This window comes from Equus caballus, chromosome 4 (assembly GCF_041296265.1).
Source record: "Equus caballus isolate H_3958 breed thoroughbred chromosome 4, TB-T2T, whole genome shotgun sequence".
NCBI classification, from domain to species: domain Eukaryota; kingdom Metazoa; phylum Chordata; class Mammalia; order Perissodactyla; family Equidae; genus Equus; species Equus caballus.
The window spans coordinates 95,531,646-95,554,259 of record NC_091687.1 but is presented as its reverse complement, the minus strand read 5'-3'; the positions used below and the strand labels follow the sequence as shown (position 1 = coordinate 95,554,259).

At 38.6% G+C, this 22,614-nt stretch overlaps 1 protein-coding gene across 13 annotated transcripts in view; it reads left to right on the top strand.

Annotated features, from left to right (window-relative positions):
* The window catches only part of DGKI (diacylglycerol kinase iota), a 423,828-nt gene that overhangs the window by 360,846 nt on the left and 40,368 nt on the right, over nt 1-22,614 (top strand). For all 13 annotated transcript variants that reach the window (XR_011438274.1, XR_011438273.1, XM_070265910.1 and 10 more), the window contains one exon: nt 12,852-12,877. Coding sequence is in view for 11 of the 13 variants with exons in the window: in XM_070265910.1 (XP_070122011.1) it covers nt 12,852-12,877 (26 nt within the window). In the remaining 2 variants the exon portion in view is untranslated. The remainder of the gene's footprint in view (nt 1-12,851; nt 12,878-22,614) is intronic.

Sequence of the window (22,614 nt, the reverse complement as noted above, 5' to 3'; positions counted from 1 at the left end):
TTTGCTTTTTATCATATATAACCAGAAATGCCCCCTCAAATAATTCAACGTACTGAACAGAGTTGAGCATCCCTCTACCTGATGTGTGTTTAAGGAAGTTTGTGCAGCTGACAGATTATTTAGGGATATCCAGAACACCTAATAATGCTTTAAACTGGAAAATTGGCCTTTTTAGTGTAGTCCACAATTCTGAACCACCACATCAAGAAGATAGCCCTGAAATCTTCCCCCTTCCAGAGACTTTAGAAGTTCTGGGCTGAACATAGGAGTAATAGCTTCATTCCCCTCTTGTCTTCAGCTATTTCCTCTACTCAGTTTCTTCCTGGAACATTAGGTGATGGCCTGACCCTAATAAAAAGGATAATTGTGCTTATTGTCAGAGCTGAAGGTTGTCAACAGGAAGACAGACTGTTGGGCAATGACTCGGTTGTGGAAATATCCTTTGAGCATCACAATCAGATAAGAAGGAGAAAATTAATCTTCTTAGTGGGATGCAGGTTTTGCTGAAATACATCTTAGAGATGAAATCAGTGCTGTCAGGATAGGGACAGTCCCTTCCATCTGTTTCGCTAAGATAGTTGGGTCCCACCCCCATTTACTTTTGACAGGTCTAAATCTCGCCCTCCCTAGCTAGTCACTCAAGCTGGAAAAACTGCAGTTTAGCTGACATGTATCTTTCTTCCTCTTTTTCTCCCTCTCTTACCTCCAGTTGTTACCCTCTCTGTTTAGCCAAGCACATGATAATACTCGGTCCCTTTATGTGTGCAAAATAATTAATGAGATATTTTTCTCTGTTCTTTTCATAATTGCTCCTTGAACAGTTATGCATATGGGGCCCTAAACCTTTTGTCAGAAATGGAATTACATTTCCATTTTCAAGTTTGATTAGTGGCAGAGCCAGAATAGAATTCCTTATGCACCATATCTTATTTTGACTAACATTGAAAAAAAATTTGCTAAGGTAAATGTGCTTTAATATTAAACATCTGTTTTATTTAAAATGATGCCAAGAGTTCTGCCCTTTTATTTTCATGAGTTCCAAGTTTTACCAATGATCACAGTATGAGGAAATATTATTACTGTTAAGTGGCTCTCTTTTTTCATTTGTCAAAGATGGTGGCCTCACCTCCTCACACTTCAGGAATATTGTGAATGGGAGGGAAAGTTGATTGCATTCTTCATTAAAGCATGTGAGTTCCTTGGATGGACAAACTGTGTATTGCTCACTCTGTATCCACAGCCCTTTGCACCATATCTGGTATAGCAGGCATTCAATAAGGCAGGCTTGTTGGGTGAATGGATAAAAGTTAGATGTTAGAGGGTCTCGCCTGGTGGTACAGTGGTTAAGTTTGCACGTTCCGCTTCGGCAGCCCGGGATTCACCGGTTCGGATCCTGCATACGGACCTATGCACAGCTTGTCAAGCCATGCTGTTGTAGGAGTCCCACCTATAAAGTAGAGGAAGATGGGCATGGATGTTCACTCAGGGCCAGTCTTCCTCAGCAAAAAGAAGAGGATTGGCAGCAGATGTTAGTTATTGGCTAATCTTCCTCAAAAAAAAAAAAAAGTTAGATGTTAGAGAAAAGGTGCTCTATCAAACCAAAATAGATACGTCTATTTGTAGGGCTATAGTAAACCTGGTTCTAATCATGTAACAGTTTTAAAAAAATGATATATAAAATGTTAAACATTTTTGTTGGGCTGTGGAATCCATTTATATATTTCAAATTTTAATATGGATCTGTTTGATCCAGGAAATTCACATAATAAAATAATAAAGATTCATTGGACCCCTGACTCAGAGAGATGTTGCCCTGTTGATGAACACAGTGGCTTAGTCCTTGAAGAGGTTTTGGATGTTCTTTAGATGGAAGAGAAGAAACTTGGCACATGAGAAACCATAAACCATCAAAATTTTATGGATGGAACAGAGTTCTGGGATTTCCAACCGAAGAAGACAAGGCAAAGCCAGAGCATTAGGAAGCAGTGGGACAAGATGTGCAGAAAAGTGCTTTCTTGAGTTTCCTAACAGGCAGGGAGCAGTGGAAAGGACCTCTCAGGGAATTATGGGGGTCTTCTTTAAAAACAAAACAAGTATTTCTCTTTCCTTCCAACACCACACTCTGCCTTAGGGCTTTAGGGAAAGCTAGTAGGAAGGTGACAGAGTCTTTTGTGACAAAATGACTGAAGCACCATTCTAAAACTGGGAAGATGATCACTCCATCTCCCCCTGCACTCAGAAGTTAGCGTGAGTATTGGTAAGCCCGTATAGGAATGGGAATTTTTCTTGTTTTCGGTGGCTGTGCTAGAAGTGGGGACTTGGGTACATAGGGGATCCCCTCTCATTCTTCTGTCTTGTGTCCCCTGGGGACAGCCATGTGCTTGTGGTGGGGTCACTATGCTATCCATTTTTGTGCACATCATCCTCTCTTCCCTGAACTAGTCACTGGATCTTCCTTAAGGGCTTGACATGGAAATCTCCTCAGTTTGGTAAACAGAGTAGGGATAAAGGGAATGGGATACAAGCTAAAAAAAAAAAAAAAAAAAAGAAAGCTGGCATAGACGTAGGGGATGTTAGTTCTGCAAAGTGATGTCATGTCTCTTCTTGAGGGCCCAGTTTTTCTAAGCATCGGGATTAAAATTTAGTCAAGAGTGTTAAGAATCATCTCCCACAGCATGCTGGTGTTCACACAAATAGTAATCAACCTATAAATCAAAATTGGGGAGAGTTTATTATGTGAGCCAATCGGAGGACTATCTAGCCCAGGAGAACACCTTTACCAAGAAAAACAGTCCTCTGAAGATGCAAGGTGTACAGCGTGGTTACGTATGACAGGAATATCTCTTTTTACTGCAGTCACAAGATGTTTCACTGGCACAACAGGCGAGTGGTCAGCAGGTCAGTGGTCACAAGATGTACACACTAGGTCACTATGACCCTTAGCTTCTGGGAAGAAATGTTTATCTTTAAAGAAATGCTGATTTGGGAGGGAGGCAACATCCCTATCTTTAACGGCATCATTCTTGGCTTTGGGACATTGTACATGTTTAAAGCAGATGTACAAGGCATGCTGGATGGGCCACGTCAGGCCGTTCTGATAAACAAGGTCAGGCTTCCTTATATACCCCAATATGTTAACTTTTCTTATTGATTTTCATTTATTCATCACTGTGAAATAGCATGCTAGCAGGAAAGTGGGCACAGTTTCCAAGGACTGACTATGATTCTTCCTTCCTTTCTGAAAGGGGGCAGATACCCCAATTTAAGACTTCTGTCATGTCATTCTTCGTCAAAGGATCCCACTCTGTGGAGTCCATGTTCCTTGGGACGCCTGCCACGTCACTGGACTTCCACAGTAGGTTTCGGAAGGTGGAGGGCAACTTCTGTTCCCCCCCAAAATTGTCTCTTTATAAGTAAGGGTGCCTGTCATGATCTGAGCTAAATATTTGTTTTGAGTAATTTGATTAAGTTGATTTAAAGTATGAATGAGCGTTTTGAAATCTTTCCAAAATTGTTTGCCTAGGAATCTGACGTTGGAGGGATATTGACCACTGAGCGCTGGATGTGCTCGGGTGTGGGGTCAGGGATGGGAAGAAGGTGGCATTGCTGCCATCAGAGATGGGGAGGGGAGATGTACAGAGTGTGGAACTTCTCTCAGGAAACGCCAGGGACCCCTGACCCCACAACCCCGAGCAGACTGGGACAGGAAATATCTCCACAACCTGGAGAAGCTGCCTACTTGGAATTCAGGGAGACGGGGACCCCATTTTCCCCTTTCCTGACTTTTCTGGCTCTTGGGCTATTCACCAAGCATAAGAACGACTACAACAGACAACACAACACTGTGTGACATTTGTCTCACTCCATGACCCCCTTAGACTCTCCTTAAAAGTGGGATGAAATGTCTGTTCAGTATCTCCCACAACTCCTGGAATGGAGATAAGCACATAGCAGGGCTTCATGTTCAAACATTGAATTAATTACATTATGCTCTAAGATGGAGTCTGTGGAGCCCGTTTTCATGTCTTGTTCTGAATGTTACTATGATTTATGTATAATAATTTATCATTTTCTCATAGAGCTCCTCTACTGGTTTTGGTGGTTGCTAATATATTACTTAGAAACTCTCCTGTCCTTAGACACAGAAGAGTTGGGAGGAGACAGACAATTTTCAGATTCTGTTTCCCGGGCCAGTATCTTGGATGTGAATTCCCTCTTCTGAGAAGTAGGTGAGGTGGGAGGAGATGTTGCTAGGAAAACTTCTGGAATATATTACAGTTATCTTCTGGAGAACTGCCAAACAGCTTCCAACTCCACTTATGTTTTTTCCTCCATTTTCTAAGGCTGGATTCAGAAGTCCTTATTTGATTTCATAAAAATACTTAGCTGTGGGTGAGCCCTTGCTCAGTTTCTGTGCCCCACAAGGTAGATATTGCATGTCCTGAATCGTGCACTGTGTGAGATGGCCTTCGCAGAAGTTTCTTGCGTTAACACTAGATGTGGCACTCATGTGATCTGCCTTCACCATCCAGAGCTTCATGTTTCGATTTACACTTAACAAAAAAAAGCCCACATTTGCAAAACTCCAGGTGGATTGCATCTCAACAGGAGTTGTTGGCCAGGGCTCCCAGAGTCACCAGCATACAGCCAGCGGCTCTTTCTAAAAGGTCCTCCCACTTGATACTCCCTGCCGGGTCTCTGCAGGTGCATCTCCTTTGGTTAGGTTTTAGAATAACCTGCCTTTCATATTCCTCTACTCTCTTTTTAGAAATCATGTATTGCAAAGTCTGGTTTCTAATGTGAAGCGTCGCATCTTCTATATCTGCATGACTGTACTGTGTCTAATATACAATTTTTTTTCATGTTTTCTTCAAAATGTTAAAATGCTTCCTAGGAGTGTTCAGTTTTTAGGTAATAAAAAGTGTGACGGTCAAGTTTTCATGCTGACTGAACTTGTTCAGTATTAGTTTTTTCAATGCCATCTATCCATCTGTTTCTTCTCCGTGTCCACTGTCCACTTTTGCCCATTTCTCCTCATCTCTACCTCCAGATTTCAAAGAAACACCTTTCCTCTCACTTTGTTGTAGTTCTTAGAGTTGAACAGTAGGTGGCAGTAAAATTTCAAGCTCAAAGGACCTTCAGGGGCTTCCTAACTCAAGCTGATTTAGGAGGGTGTACAGAGGAACGGAAGTACATGCTAGTGGTAAAACTGGTATTTTCGAAATGCCAAATATAACTAAACACAGGAACTTATTTAAAAAACACAGAAGATTTTTCAAGTACAGCTCCTGCGAGGATCGTCGGGTATGTATTTGGGTAGGAGAGTCTTGGAGAATAGGAAATTATGAGCGTGAAGGGAATTAGAGCAAATTTACATCAAATGAAGACCTCGCCAAACAGCCTTATTATTTGAGTTCTGGGACTTATTTCCTTACCTCCACACAAACGTCCGTCTCTCTCTCTCCTTCCTTGGATTTTGCTCTTTCTGCACCCTCCCCTCTGTTGGTGGTGAATGTTACCTTTGAGGCTGTTTGGCATTCCCTCAATGGGTCTGTGACCACTTGAATAGAGAATGTGTTTGTCTTTCTCTCATTTCAATGCCACTTTGTGTGGTTGCTGTAACTTTCATCTCTCTCCCTCTCATCCTCGCCTGCTCTTTTTACTGTATGTGCTTTGTTCATTGTCTTAATAGCAATATTCTTAATTAGAGGGAGGAAGAGCAGACAAAGAGAGGATTGAATCAGTGATGGAGATTCTTAGCGCCAAGGGATTTCTGGTTCTCTTTTACCTAGTTAGAGATATTTTGCGACTACAGTAATGGTGGTTAAGATGTTACCTAGATCTATGATCTCACTGTTTCTCCATCAAGCCCTCAAAATGATGTCATAGGCGGGACATAGCAGTCTTTCAGGCAATGCACATGCTTGAGGGAAGCTCGAGGGAGAAAAGCTGTTGCTCAGAGATGATCATCTCCAGCCGTGCTTTCAAATCACAGGAGATCTTCCCTTGGCTTGCTTGATTTAAGTAAAAATTCTTTGTCTATCAGTAGTTTGAGGAAATAAATTTGTGTGGCATCATCACATCAAGGTAAAACAGGAGAAAAATAAAAGATGGTGTTTCTGCAGCAGTGGGGTGTGTGGACTCTTGACATATCCCTGGAAGGAGCGTCCAGCTGGGAAGTCAGTTTCCATTTGGACCACGTCTCAGGAGTTTGTTAACAGATAACTGGAAATAATGATTCAGGCGGGGAATGAGTCCTGGGGAACTTGGCTCAGGACTGAATGTTCCTGATGTTCTTCAGTAGAAAGAAGAACATTAGCACATGATGGGAGGCTGTTTTATACAAAGATTGGACTCCACCAAAGTGTGAGGAAGCTGGATGAGATGAGCTCAGGGAAGTCTCAGGGCTGTGGTAATGAGAGGGAAAAAATAAAGTTGAATGACAAAAGAAAGAGGGCAAGAACATTCAGAGCTGATATAATGCTAGGGACCAGAGGCTTCTCTTTTCCTTCTTGACTAGGATGGATGCTCACCCCATGCTTATAGGAGGTGGTGTTTTTGCTGTGGTCCTCATCCCCAAAACTGGAGGGTAAAGATGAAAGGCAGGCATAAAAAGGAAAATTGATAAAGTACATGTAGAGAGAGAGTTGCTGTCAGTGTGTGTACTTCTTTGTTCCCCAACGAGGACTTCACAGCCAGGGAAGAGTTTGTTTATTTGTAGTGTGCTGAGTGGAGTGTAGAGGTAGCACAGCTTCTAGCTCACCCCAGCATTCCTCGTTTGTTTTCTGTTATAATTTTATGATGGTAACCGGGAAATGAAGGTGCCCCAGCCTCTCCAGCTGGGCTGTAAGTATGAACATCTCAGAGCTCTCCTCCCCATCCATAGTTTTAGAGAAATACTCCATTGCTGAGTATTTTCAGAATATGAATCTCTACACTTGTGCCTATTTAGACTTGGCTCTTACACCTGTCCTGTATATTTATTCCAAGCTCACCTCTATGTGGTGACCCATCCCTTGGCTGACTCCTGACCAGGTGATAGTTTAGAAATGCTAAATAGTTGTATATGTGTTAGGGACACTGGAAAGGGAAATTGACATTCAATGGTGGATGATTCTCTCCAAAAAGTAATAGACCCATGTAGGATGGGTCCCCAATATTTGTCTAATCTATCTTTAGGAAAGACTCTATCTAAAATGGATAGTCTATTGACCTCCTATCTATTTCCAAGGAAGGAAATGATACAGACATTCCAAGGCAGAGCCAACTAGAAAAGCCATAGATCCTATTGAATTAAAGCCATGAGATGAAAAGAAAAGCAAAATATTACAGAGGCTTTCAAAGAAAAACAGGAGAATGAAGATAGTTTCATTTAAATAAAAAAGAAATTGTCTAGGATGAGCTTGTAGGGTTAGAGCATTTCATGGAAGGGGCCAAGAAAATGCATGTACTTAAAATATGTTGCAAAGTATTATACCACATTATAAAGGCTGAAATAGTCATGATGCCCATCATCTCAGTTCTAGGTTTATTGATTACAAACAGTAAAACATCATGAGAAGTGCAATACTTCTTAAAGACGTTTTTGCCTTCATAAATATAATACTCTTTTGCTCTTATGGATGTATTACTACTTTGCTGCTAGAAAACGGAGCACGTTTTTCAGTGTCCCTAAGCATTGTAATTGATCTTCTTGAAAGATTAGAGGCCTTGAATGGAAACTTGCTGATGAAAGTCAATCTAAATAACTATCTTTGAGTTTCTTAGAGATTCCTTGGGTCTTAGTGACTGATGACAGGGTCTAGATGTTGCTTTGTCCAATACAGTAGCCACCAGCCAATGTATGATTTGTGTCTCTGTCCCTCAGATTCTTGATGTCTACATACATTAATCTTATAAAATGATTCATTCCAAAATGTTATAGCTGTATTTAACTGGATAATTTCATGTTATGAGATTTTTCCTTGGAAATCCCCCTATTCCAGAGGAGAACAAACTGACCCCCTTAGTGGCCTTGGAGACATAGCCTGAAGCTGACTGCCTAAAACACAGATTTTTTTTTTTACGTTTATTGCTTTATTTTAAGAATTCAAGTGACTCTTGCTTTGGGTCCATAATATGTTGGTTTCAATTTAAAAATAACATTTTAATTTCTCTCGGTTAAGTTATATATCCCCCATCTAATAATAGTGTTTTGTTTTCCTGGGGCTTCCGTTATTTTTAAGTTCTTGTGTGTACCCTCACTTGAGAAGCATTGCCTTCAAATAGAAGGAGAGAATATTCTACTGAGCAGAGTTAACATTGGGAAGGGGACTTTCACCAGCAAATCTTCAAGTCAAAATTCACAGAGAAGTCAATCAAAATGAAAAAAAGCTGAACAGACTTCCACAAAGCAGATGCTTGAATGGATGACTAAATGAATGGATTATTTCTCAATGCATTTTTAATTGTTCGCCTCCTCTTAATTTTCTGTTTGCAGCAGAGTGGTGACACAATGGAAAGAGCCCTCAAGCTTTTTCTATAACTTACTAGTTCAGAGACCCTGGGCAAACCTTTGCTTTTTCAACTCTGCTGTCGTCTTATAACTATTTCTTGATCATCGTGTTTCTTTAAGTTTCTGTTCACAGAGGCTCTATTTCCATCCCTTCCTCCTTCCTCCCTTTCGATCTTCCTTCCTGCCTTCCTTCCCGTTTTCCGTTGCTAAATTTCATGGAGATCTGTTCACAGATTTTACCTGCTTCGTGCCATAGTTTTTTGGCGTGTTCCCAGCCTACATTTTGTGTGTCAGCAGATCCTTGACCGGCTTTCTTTTTGGGGTATTTTGTGTGTGGGTGTCATGCTGGTTCCGTTTTGTTCATCCTTCATATTTGCATTGGGTGAGTCCTTTTTGGAACCGCTAATTTGAGATGGATAATTAGGGATAGTAGGTTGGTGTGTTTCTGGAAGCTTGACTTTGGGTCTGTTGTCTTTAAACTCTTTCTTAGTAGCACTCTCCTCTGGGATTTGATTCTCCTCACAGCAGGACCCCTGGCTCAGAGTGGAGGGCCTTCTGTCGTAGGTTCTGTGGTGCATGGGGTAGCTCATGTCTCTTAAGATGACTAGGGTTGAAACACTCTCTCTCTGTCTCCCTGAAACTTGTCCGGTTTTTCCTATACTTGGTAGCTCTTCTTCATGTATGATGATTCCGGTTTATGGGCATCTTCTCATTTAGTTAAAGATGATATTTCCTTTCCTATTTCTCATTCTCCCTGTTATTTTCCATGAATTTCAAAAAGAATTTAAGAGCAGAGGAATTAATGTGAAAGTTTTGCAAAAATAGTCTTGAACTTGTCTTCTGCCTTTATTCTTGCTCCTTTATAATCTGCTTTCCACAGCCTGCCCATTCAGAAACCCAAATGAGAATGTGCAATGTCTCTGCTTCAGATCCTTGCTGCATTTAGCTTACAAGACAAATTATAAGCCGTTTGAAACGGCCCCCGCCTCTTAAGTCTCTAGTCCTAACTTTTATTACTCCTTTGCATTTTAGCAACGTTGGGTTACTTGTATATCTGATCACATCTTATGAAGTTTCATATCTGTTCTCCTTTTCATAAGCCTTTCTGGAATTCATATGCTTCTATCTGGAATTCTTCTCCTTTCTTTTTTACCTAATAAACTTCTACTTATCCTTCAGAGCCTAGTCAGATGGTTCTCACTTTCTGGAGCCTTCTTTCACTCTTTTGGAACAGAATTGGTCTCCTTCACTTCCTCGCTACCTCTTTACTTCATGTATATTTTGATCATTACATTTTTTCACGGAATTGTAATCATTTGTTTACATCTTTTTCTTCTTCACTGGATTATAAGTTCCTTGAAACTGATATCTTGTTCATCTTTGTATCCCCATCACTAGGCACAGGGCCTGGTACTTAATAGGGTCTCAAGTAATAATTACTCCTCTGGTTTGAATCAACACAAATGGAAAGATTCAAACCTGAATAATAATTATTAAGATTTAATAAAATAAGACAAACTTTTTAAATGCAGGACTTGAGTTTTTGTTTTTCTTGTTTTAGTTTGCTGAATCTGAATGAAATGTAAATAAAAACATAAAAAACCCCCACTAAAACAAATAAAACAAAGCAAAATCAAATATAAATATTCTATAGACTGTAATAAAAGACTAGTGATGAGGAAAGAAGAGAGGAGGAGAACTCTAAATTCTGGAGTTACTTGAGTGCTGGTAATAATTTACCCGGTGAGAGCAGATGCTAGCTCCAAGATGAAGTGTGTTTGGAGGAGAAATAAACAGTCAGGGGCAAAACCACAAGTCTTTCAGGTGCAGTGGGAGGAATAAGCAGTGAGCTCTCGTGCATTTATTCCTCAGTTGTCAGGCTGAGGAAGGTTATCTGTTCCTGGGATTCAAGCTCTCTGTTTTAAAAATAACTACTCATATTGCTGATTTCACGATATTGCTTCTCTCCTAAGCTAAGTTCTGTAAAACTTTTTATGCCCATTTCCAGCAATAATGGATGATGTGCATGTCTCAGTCATATAATTTAGTGACTCGTTACCATGAAAGGTGAAATACTGAGTGAGGATTGAAATACTCCATATGGCTTAAAATTCCACAAATCCAGGCGTGTGGGAGACATTCTGCACAGAAACTCAACGTGGCTCTAATCCTTAAAAAACACTCTGAAATCGATAGTTCTTCCCCACTGCCTGGATGTATCGCAGAATGCAGCCCCTTGGGACTTTAACGGAGCCATCTGGAGTTTTTCAGATTTAATATTAGTGCTTTGCTTTTTTAGAAAGGCAGCCAAAGCCGGCTTCACGGGCCCTCTACCTGAGACATTCAGCCATCCATTGCCATGGACTTTTCTTTGTCCCTATAGCTCTATGAGAAATGAATTGCAAACAGTCCAAGATGTGTTTTTGCTTACTTCCCATCAGAAAACACCTGGAGTGGAGATGTTTCCTTGTTGCTCACTCTTCTATGCCCTAGGCAGCTTAAGAAGTTATCTCATCTTATTTCACTCTTTAGACTCATCTTCCGATCCCATTTCACCTCTATTCAAAACCTTCTCCCCTTTGTTTTTCCTAATCGTTTAGGCAGACTGTGGGTATCTCTTTGCTGGGTACATTGGATGTGTTTTGGCTCTGAGACTGCCCACGTTGTCACAAATCTGGAGCTTCAGGTTCATTCCCTAGGCTTTCCCCACGCGGCTGGCCTAGGAGGCAGCAAACTTATCCTGAAGGTAGTTTGAAGGTGACATGGTGACTTTTTGAGGAGCCCCAGAATGTATCTGAGTCTGAACACTGGTGTGGTGATATTGAAATTAATTCAATTCAATACATTTTATTCAGGTCCTGGTTTCCAGGGAGCTCAGAACCTAGTGGGGAAGACTGGTATGGGACAGAATGGAATAGGAGAACTCGAAGGAGAGGATATGTCAGCACCTGGGGAGCCCAAGTGGTGTTTGTTAAGGAGCCAGCTCTGCAGTGATGACTTAGAACTGCGTTAGGTTCCCTCTCACTGCTCTCTGTGTCCATCTCCCAGATGCCCATTCTCTCTCCACAAAATCTTGGGACCCTCTGTAGTTTTCACATGCAAAAGTTTACTTGAAGAGACCTGTAGGGTTCAAACAATTTCACACTTTGCCACTAATGGAAATTCAAGGCTATCTCACTGTTACTGCTGTGTCTTTATACTTTACTATTTCCTCACATGATGGACAAAAACATTACTGATCAGTAGAGAAAGTAAAGCGGGGGACCAAGCATCCCAAAGTAGGTAAAATTTTCCTTCAACCACTATGCATCCCCTGAATCATTCTTTCCCCAACATTTGTATTAGTTGTATCAATGAGAGCTTTATTACCAAATTCTCGCATTTGCCTTTGGTCATCTCCCTGTTCTGGGCTCTGGCAGGCTGATAATTAGAGGAGAGGACTCCTCCCAACTGATTTCTTGCCTTTCCCTTCAAAATCCTAACACCTCTGAATATGGTATTATGCATCTCTTTCTTCCAAGAAAAGAATGAGTTGGTAGTCAAGACTATATCTTTCAAGATTGAGGGGAATTCATCTACAAGGTTTTGTGTGTATTCCTCAACGTAACTCAGTTAGTAGTCAGCTGGGGAAGTAAACAAGATTTTTATTGTGAAAGGGATTGGTATGATGCTCCATTGGTATCTTACTACCATAACTAGAGCTGATCCTCAAATGGTATGCAAAAGTCATTGATTTGTAAACATTCTGTGGGGCCCCAGTGGTCACCCTCTTCCCTCATCCTGATTCTCAGAGGTTTAGGGACACAAGGCCAACACATTGAAGGTCTATGTCATGCTCACTCAAACATTAAATTCCACAAAGCGTGGAAACAAAAAACAATAATGACAAGGTTACGTGCTATTTCTTTTACTTCTGTCTCATTTTTAACTATTCAAGTCGATTTCTTTTTATGTATAGATGCTCAATTTAGTGCTTATTTACATCCTTAGCATTTTCTCTGGAGGCGTGGCCTTGGGCACTTAGTGACATCACAGGATTTCATCCATTACCACCTTTCTATGAGTTTTCTTTCTGTGTATGGTAAATCCAGACTGAATTAAGTTTGCTACAGTCCTGTGACACCATTCAGTAGATTGACATTTTACCAACACCTACCACTCAGCCAATCCAGGTAAGCTTTGGGAGTTATTGATTGGAATATACCATGCAACCAACTCATTAATTACACCATCTATTATATTGAATTTCTATTTGACTGAATTTGGGGGGTATAATTTCCATGAGATTATTCTTGATCGTTGTTATAATTATCAGATCACTTACAAAAGATTTATCATGCTTATTATTTTATTTTAGGTCCCCAGTCTCTTCAGAAGATCACGGTAAGAATCCATCTTACTTATACTAATTGAGGATTAAAAGTTGAGCTGTAGCCCTTGAATTTCACGTCAGAGGGCAGAATTATTTAAGAAAATGTCTCTAAAATGTTTGCCTTGTATTTTTTTAGTGTGGAATGTCAAACACCTTAAAAATCTTAATTCTTCCTAGCTAAATTTGATATCTTGTATTATCTTCAAATCTGTTACAACCATTTTGGTTGACAAATATTGAAAAGTTTAATGAATTCTGCCTGATTTCTGTCCCACCACTAGATGCTTTTTGTGACTTTGGGCCAGACATGTAACTCTTCTGAATCACAGATTTTAGTCTTTAAAAATGGGAATTTGTAGTAGATATTCCCAAAAGTCCCTTCCAGATTGGACATTAGGATTTACAGAGGGTGTTATGAGTCTGAAATGAAGCTAATTGGTAGTGGTGCGAGTTGTTACCCAGCTCAGGGGAGTTATTTGCATTTTAAGAGGCAACTATTTCATTTAAAGGATAAGATGTATAGTTTTGTCACATCTAACCTTCAGAGTTGTCTATTTATTCAATCAGTCATTCAAAAATGTTCATTAAGTGTCTACGATGAGTCAGTTATGCTATATAATCGTGTTATACAATTATGCTTTATGGGACTGTATGCAGAGACAATGTGGGGTATGATACAGAATTATTCCCCTCGAGGAGCTTTATGGGTCTAGTGGAGAGTTGGGTGGTGGAGTGACACACTTACTTAAGTATAAAGCAAAATGTGATTAATCTTATAAAAGAGGGATAAATGGGGACTCCAAGAGTCCTACTGGCATTCCTCTTCATGCAGTCCCTAATTTAGCTAAGGGCGCCATTATTCATTGAGCCAGCCAATGAAAAGACTATGAAAGCTGTTTTAAGCTTCTCTCTTCATCCTCTCATTTCTTCCTGGTCCCTCAATCCTATCAACTCTGTTTTTTATACTTCTTTTATCTCTATTCTCTTTTCTATCCCCATTGCTTTAGTTTAGGGCCTCTCCATGTCATACTTGGATTTTTAAAATTGTCTTTTAAATGGTATTCATACCTCTAGATTTCCTTCCTTAGTTCACCGTGTACCTAGATAGAACCAAACTGATTGTTCTATAGTAAAATTCTACTCCCATTGCCCTGTAGGATGGAATCTTTTCATTTTTTCAATAATTGTATTCAGCTTTCCAATATCGTATTTTAACATGGACTAGAAAGTCCTAAATGATAGACTCTTTGTCTTCCTCTACTGCTTATTGCTTCTTTTGGCATCTTTCCCTCATCTCCTACCCGTGCTCTGTGCTCTGCAGGCCATGTGGCACTACGTCTAATTTCTGGAACTTGCCAGTTTATCATGTGTCCCTGCTTTTATACATACTGTTCTTTCTGACAGGAAGTTACTGCTCCCTTCTGCCAAATAGACAGTTTATACTTAACATTTGAGAACTTGTTAATCATCTCATCCTCCAAGAGAGCTTCCTGACCCACTTATTGTGGCATCAAATATTTTTCCTCATTCTAGAATTTAACACACAAATTTGAGGCTTGATTTACCTGTCTCCCCTGCTAGGCTGTGAGTTCTTTGATGTAGATCCCGCAAAATAGCAAACACGCAAAAGATGTTTATTGAATGAATGAATGACGGAGATGGAGAGGGAGTTTTCGGCAGGCCTGTTCTGCAGCTGCATCATGAAATCTGTCCCGATATTGGAGTGAAGGTATATCATGTTCTATGAGGAATCATAGGCAAATTATGTTTAGGCCTATTAAGTCAGAATCAGGCAATCAGCCACCTAATGATGACATTTTGTTGTATGCTAGTTTGCTCGTCTGTGTTGGTATGACTAGGTTTTTATTGCATTTAGAGGTCCTGGGCTGCCAGGTTCAAATGATAACTAGAAACTTGTGTTTGGTTTTTATTGAATTAGGGTTCCTCTTAATGACCTTTGTTGGCTTTGGCCTTCCTATAAATAAGAACTTACACCCCATTTCCAAAAAAAATGTGAGTGGGACTTCTGAATTGCAATTCTATAGTCCACTAGGAATTCTTAAGAGATTATGAGCGTCTGAATTGCAATTCTATAGTCCACTAGGAATTCTTAAGAGATTATGAGCGTATGTTGGTGTCCTTAGAAGTCCTGAAAGGTGACTTGCTCAGTATTAATGGCACTTCAGAATTGATTATTTTACGAACTGGTCTATGTGAAACATTATCCAAATTAAAAGGCTTTCATATTTTCATGGCTTCAAAAAGTTTATTATATGTACATGACACTTCGTTTGAGTCTACAATGTCCAAAAATTATTCAAATATGTAACGTAAAATTATAATGCTGATTTATCTAATCTTATCTAATTTTTCATCATCTTCTAGCCCATGAATCCTTGGAAAAACATTCTTTTCCTTTTGTTTATCCTTTATTTTATTTTCTACCTAACACTCAAACTATGTTTTCTTTTGTTTATGCGTTTTTCATTGTTCATATTTACCATAGTTAGCATAAAACCTTTTGAATATTATATCATCAAGCTTACATTTGTACACAGTAATGACATGCAGTATGCTTGTCAGAGAGGTAAGAAGTAGCATTTTTGCTTTCTCAAACTCATGGGTAGAAAAATTGGATCACATTGGGAAAATGGATTGTGCTATTGGAATATAAAGCCCTGTGCCTCCTGATTTTCTGTGTTGTTGATTTCCAGCAATGATCTGACATCTCTCCCTAACAACTGGTCACTTCAGCTATCCCCAGCAGAGACTTCATTCTTGAGAAATCTAATTTTCCGAAGTTCAATAACCCTGGCATTCTCCATTCCCACAGATTACCCTTTCATTGACTCTTACCCTCTTAGTGTCAGTTTCCTTGTCTGTAAAATGGGGCTAATCAAATCTACCCTGCCCACCTCAAGGGACTGTTGTGAAGTCAGATGGGAAGTCATCTGTGAAATCAGTTTCCAGTTTATTAAAAGCATTCCAAACATAAGGCTGTTACCGTCCGAGCAGTGGATGAACCACCGTGGGTTTAGTAGTGATGATGGCTTAGCATGGTGTACTGCCTTTGAAAAGGTAAAGGGTGTGCAGGAAGGGGTGGAGTGAGAAAGGTTCCCTTCAACATTGTCATTAACTGTTACATTTTCATTGGAAAGCTGTTGCTATCTAAGTGAAGAAGAGTAAAATGTTGAATACACAATTAGTTTGTAGTTCCAAAGTTAAAGGTTCAGTTTGTGATTAGATGTGTGGTCATAGAGAACTGGCAAGACAAGGCATAAATAAAATGTAAAATGTTTCTTTTTATATAATAGAGTATCTGAGTCACTAAGAATAAGGGCTGAAGTTTATTGAGCACTTATTATGCGGAAACACTGTGCTAAAGCACTTCAACTACGTTATTTCATTTCATCTTTCACAAATAACATGACAGAATAGATGTAGTATCCTCAGTTTTATAGTTGGAGAAACAGTCTCTGAGTACCTAAATACCTCACGGAAGCTCACACAGCTATTAAGTGCTAGAGTTAATTTTGACACCCGGTGCTAACACCCAGCTCTTCTTCTCTTATCCACCGTGTTCCCACAAAACAAAAGAAATGATTGTCAGCATTAAGTTGAATCGGAGAATTATAGAGAAACATTCTTTTCCCTCTAACAAGAGTTTATTTACTACTGCATAAGTAATTACTTTTTAATGACAAAACAAAACAGAACAAAAATAACAACTTCTCCCTCCTGCTGGAAATGATCTGTCCCTGTAGAAAAAAGTAAATACCAATGTCACATTCTCTCATAATTAGTTAACTGAGTGAAACCGAAGCTTCAGGGAAACCTGCCATGCTAAATCCCAGTGGAGACATTACGTTTGAATGTTACATCTGGAAGCTGGAGTCTACTCCTTGTCAGAAGATAAGCTTGGCAGTGATGGATTGCCCTGTCCTGTGAGTTTCCTCTGCGTTTAGTGCCGATCACTTCATCATTTCAAGTGCTCCTGGAGCTGCCTCCTGTGCCCATGCTGCTTCGCCTGCTCCAAGCTCTCAGACTCAGTTCTGTCACGTTAGCCCGCGTATTTTACAGGCTTCTCAGCATGCCTCTCTGCTGCCGCTACCTGTGCCAGGGCCCTGGCAGAGGGTCATCTTCCAACTAATATCTGTCCGCTTACAAAGTAAAAGACATTAATTGACTCTCTTGAAAGGAAGTGCCAACGATCTGATTGATTCCCCCTGGAATGTCTGAAGCAGGCACCCTTTCCAGTCCTACCTCCTAGACCTGTTGGCAGTAATGGCTCTCATCTTATATGGTGGCTTTTTTGATGCAACAGTAACAGCAGACAAGGATGAGAGTAGGGGGTATCTGGAAATAAAATTGTAACAACCACAATTGCTAGTGTAAGTGCCCAAGCATGAGCCCACTGTCATTCTTGGAGGCAATTTTATTTGGCAATAGGTTGTGCAAAGAAGCACATTGTGGTGAGGCCTGAAGCTCTCAAGCATCGATAGCGATCTCTTGGCTCGAATACCACAGATTCATTTTTCTCTATATATAAATATATGTTTATATATAGTTTTACTGAAACAGAAGATATTTGTAAAAATGTATTAAATTTATCGGCTCAGTTTAAATAGTCACCAAAAGGAACTACCGTGCACCCAGCCCCTACCCTCAGAAATAAAACATCTGTGGTTATCTGGAAGGTTCCTCTTTGCCTTTGTGATTACGTTCTCTTCCTTGTCCTATAGAGATAACTACTATTCTGCATTTTTGTTAAGAATTCCCCTGTTTCTTTTATCATTTTACTACATATATGCACATTCCACATATGAACATATGTGTGTGTGTATATATATGTATTCCATATATGTATGTGTGTGTATAATTTTGCTTATTTTGAACTTTTGTAAATTGAGTCATGTTGTTAACTCCTGTGATTTTCTTCTTTTGTTCAAAATAGTGTTTTTGTGGTTCACCCTTGTTGATGAGTACCATATTCATTTTTAATTTTTCATGTTGTGTTGTCTGTTGTATGAATATATGAAAACATCGAGTCTGCTGATGAATGTTTATGTGGGTTACAGGGTTTTTTTGTTTTTACTATTGCAAATCATATCACTATGGGCATTATTTTTCCTAATTCCTCCTGGTGTCCATGTGCAAGAATTTCTCTAGGGTTTAAACCTGTGGATGGTATAGTTAGGCGTTAGGCTGTACGCATATTTAACTTATCACATAATAACAAAACTGTTTTCCACAGTGGTCATTCTAATTTACTCTCCTAACTGCAATGAATAAGAGTTCCCATTGATCCTTGCCAACACTTGATATTAACTGATTAAAATTTTTTAGCCAATTTGATGGGAGCCAAATGGTATCCCAAACACAAAATGGTGTCATGATTTTAGTTTGTATTGAATGATTACACATCAAATTGATTGTTTTCATATATTTACAGGCCGTTTGTGTTTACCCTTCTATGAAATGCCTCTTTATTTCTTTTCCCATTTTTTCCCATTTTTGTTAGTCATGAGCATTTTTATGTATTCTCAGTAAATATTTTTTGTTGACTATATGTGTTGAAAATTTTCTCCAGTTTGTGGTTTACCTTTTCTAACTTTTTTGAGGAATAGATATTCTTTAATTTAATGTAATCAAATATGAACGTTTTCTCTGTAGTTTATACCTTTGGTGTGTTCTTTAAAGAAATCCTTTCACAGCATAATCATAAAGATATTGTCCCATTATCTCTTGTACAGTTTTTATAGTACAAATTGCCTTTCAATTGTGTCCTTAATATCTTGGAACTGATTTTGTGGCTTGATGAGAGGTAAAAGTCCAGTTTTGTTTTGATTTTTTTTTACATACATAACCGGTCATTATGATTTATTTCCTTTACTGACTTGCAAAGCCAGTTCTATCTCCTTATATACATGGGTTTCTAGATTCTCTTTTCTGTTTTACTGATCCATATGTCTATTCCTGTACAATGCCACAGTGTTTTAATTCCTCTAACTTTGTTAGATGTACATCTCGATATCTGGGAGAGCAAGCAGATGCCCTAAACTTTGTTCTTCAAGAGCGTCTTGGGTATACTTGGACTTTCCTTCATATAAATTTTAGAATCAACTTATCAAGTTTTGTGTGGCAATTTTCACTGCACTTGCATGAATCTATAAGTCATTATAAAGAGAATTGATATTTTCATAATTATGAATCTTTCCATCTCAAACCATATCTCTTTACATTTAACTGGGTTTTTAGAAAGACTAATTGGACCTTTTAAATGCCTATCACTTGAGTTTTATAATTTTCTTTATGAAGGATTTGTCTATCTTTTGTTAAATATATTCTTAGGTACTTTATATTTTTTAGTGGCATTTTATGTTATAGTTTTAAAACTTTCTAAATGGCCATTGTTGGCATATTAAAATGCAATTAACTTTTAGAATCATGTCTCAAGTTTCTTGTTTCAAAATCTTGAATCAAGATTCCTGTTAAACTTTTAAATTCATAAGCTTCATCTGAAGGGTCTTTTTGTGAGGAAAGAATTCTGTAAGGGCAATATCATCTGTAAGTAATCAGAATTTTGTTTCATCCTTTCCAGCCATTGTGCTTTGAATGTATTTTTTCTGGTCCTTTCGGCACTGATTAGAACCTTTAGGACAGTGTTGAATAGAAGTAGAGACAATCAGCATCATTGACTTGTTCCTGATCTGAAAGTGGATGCACCCACAAGTCTCCAATAAGTGTGAAGTTTACTGATGTGGTGCTGGTGGTGGTGGTCTTGCAGATAGCTTTTTAAGGACTTTTCCCTTCATTCAAATTTGTTAAATTCAATGAGTGTTGAATTTTATTGAGTACCTTTTTCTTCATCTGTGAGGTGATAATATGGTTTTTCTCCTTTGGTCTGTTATTATGGTACACCTCACTAATTGATTTTCTAATGGAAACCAATCTAATTTGTATGAGATGAATTCAAGTTGATTATTATATTCGTCTCCTTTATATATTTCTGGATTCAGTTTGCTAATATTCTATTTAGGATTTTTACATCCATGTTCATGAGTACGATTGGCCTTTAATTTTCCTTTTTATTGTACAATGCGTGTATGATACTCCTAGCTTCATAAAATGAGTTGGAGAGTGTTTCCTCATTTCCTAATCTCTGGAAGACTTTGTATGACCCTTGAGTTATCTATTTCTGAAATAGCTTGGAAGATTTCGACAGTAAAGTTGTCTTGGGCTGGCATTTCCTTTGTGGGAAAAATTTCAATCACAGATTCATATTCTTTAATGTTTGTAGGGCTAGTCAGATTTTCTATTTCTCTTGAAAAAGTATTGGTAACTATTTTTCAAGGAATTCATCCATTTTATTGAAGGTTTTTTCATTTTTTGGCATACATTTTTTATCTCTTCTTATTGTCTGTGTAATTTCTGTGAGACCTGAGGTGACATCTGTCTTTTCATTTTTAATAGTATTTGTGTCTGCTTCTCTCTTGTGTGTGTCTCTTCTCTCTCACAAGAGCCTTGGAGCCCTCTTTATATTATTGGTTTTTCAAGAAACTGTTTTATAGCTTCATTGGTCCTCTGTATTATATATTTGCTTTCTGTTGTATTAGTTTCTTATCTTTATAATTTCCTTTCTTCTAATCATTTGGCTTATTTGCATTCTTTTTCTACTTATTTTCTAACATCGACATTTAAGTACAAGCATTCTCTGAATGCTTTCTCTTCTCTACACATCTCCTTCTAGAATTCTTTTTAGATGCATATTAGGCATTTTCATGCTATCTCATATGTGTCTTACCCTCTCTTTCATATTTTACATCTCTTTGTTTCTCTGGAATGCATCATGGATAATTTCTTCAAAATTGTTTTCTTGTTCAATTTTACTGAATTTTATTCACGTGTTTTAGGATTATCCTATGTGAGCTGCTCATTTCCTTGGACTTGATGCATGAGGATTCTTAAAGTCCTTCAGAGGGGTTTTCAGTCACCACAGAGAACTACCAAACTCGATTCACATAAATTAAATTCTCCTTTTGTGAGTTTGTATGTGTGTGTGCTTGTTTCTTGTTTAAAATACACAGGAAACACAGACGTTAATTCAGACTGTGTGGTGGTCAGTTGATGGCGGTAACTTCACTTAAGAGTTTTCTTTGTTTTCGTTTTTAATTCCACGCAGCACCAAGTTTTCTTCCTGAGTCTTTTGTAGGCTTTATTTCTTATTCATTCTTACACTGATTTAGCTCTTTGGGGCACAGTTTCATGTAGGAGTCTCTTTGGGCAGGTTCCAGGCTTTCTCATCTGTTTCCTGTGCCTCATACGCAAGGCACATCAAAGAGTGGCTCCGAGTCCTCGGGGTTTGGCAGAGACCTTTAGGATGTCAGGTAGTTTTGGGACCTGTTCATCTACTGTTGTCGCTGAATTCCCTTTGTTTAATGGATCTATGGGTTCCTTACTGTCTTTCTTAACAGTGGGGATTGTGCTTGTGTGTGTATGATGAGGTTTTAAAAGTTATTTTGTTTTTGTTGTAAAATAAAACAACATATAGCTTAGCATATTATTATCATGTTAATACCCTTACACCCATCACCAAAGCCAAAAATAGAATCCCCTCCATGTGTCTCCATCCTAATTGCATTCCCCCTGGTCCTCTAAAGATAACCACTATCCTGATTTTTATAGTAATTTTTTTGCATAGCTATAAATTTTTATCACTCAAATATGCTACTTTAGATACTGTAGTCTAATCTTGCCCAGTTTTTGAAGTATGGTATGTCTTTTAAGTATCTTTGAAATACCAGTTCCCCATCTACCCCTTTCTTTTATTGAGAATTTATCACTGAAGCACCCAGGCCATTTGAACTGCAGAATTACACACAGACTGGATTTCGCTGAGTGCAAGAGCTCTAATGACACGGCTCACATGTTCCTCTGTCCTCTGTATTTCCCACTAATTAGCAACTGGATCCAGAGCTTGATCAAGGTCAGGTCTGATCTCTTTTGCAAGTCCATCGGTGGTAGTGTGTTCGTTTATCAGGGACAAGTGGTATCTGGATTTCACTGGTTTTTTTGGATGTTCAATACCTAGATTTATTATTTGGGGGTTGTCAAATAGTGATATTCTAATTCTGTCATTGGGATTTTTCTAATTCTATCACTTTATAAAAAGGCGCTTCATCTCCTCTACTATTTGATTACTCAGTAACACAGTTCCATACAGGAAAACTGAATAACTGTTTGAATCTGTCCTCTTATTTATCTGGTTATCAAGATAATTACCTGGTTCTTCATTGCCTTAAAAAAATGACCAATTTTTTAAAAACATCTTGATGAATGAATGATTTTTAACATATGATTTTGGGCTTCAGTCAAGCGCATTTCTTATTCTTATAGAAGTTTAAATTGTTCTGTCTTTGGCTAGGGGGAGCACCTTAAGGTTGGCTCCTAAGACCTCTGACATTGCCTAGTGTTCTTAGATCACTTCCTTGATTTTTGGCATGACAGTGTATTTCTTGCCCTGGATGTCATTTCTCCAAAACCTCTTAATTTCTTTTAGTGAGAAATAGTATTTTAAGACTACAGGCTGGGCACTTTGTGCTACCATGTTGGTCATTGTTTCTGAGCCTTTTTGGTGATCAGAGATAAGATAGATATGTATGGATTAAGGATGTATATAGACACACATACACATATACATCTTTAATCTTTTGCTTTATCCCACTTTAACATACAATATTCTCAGAAT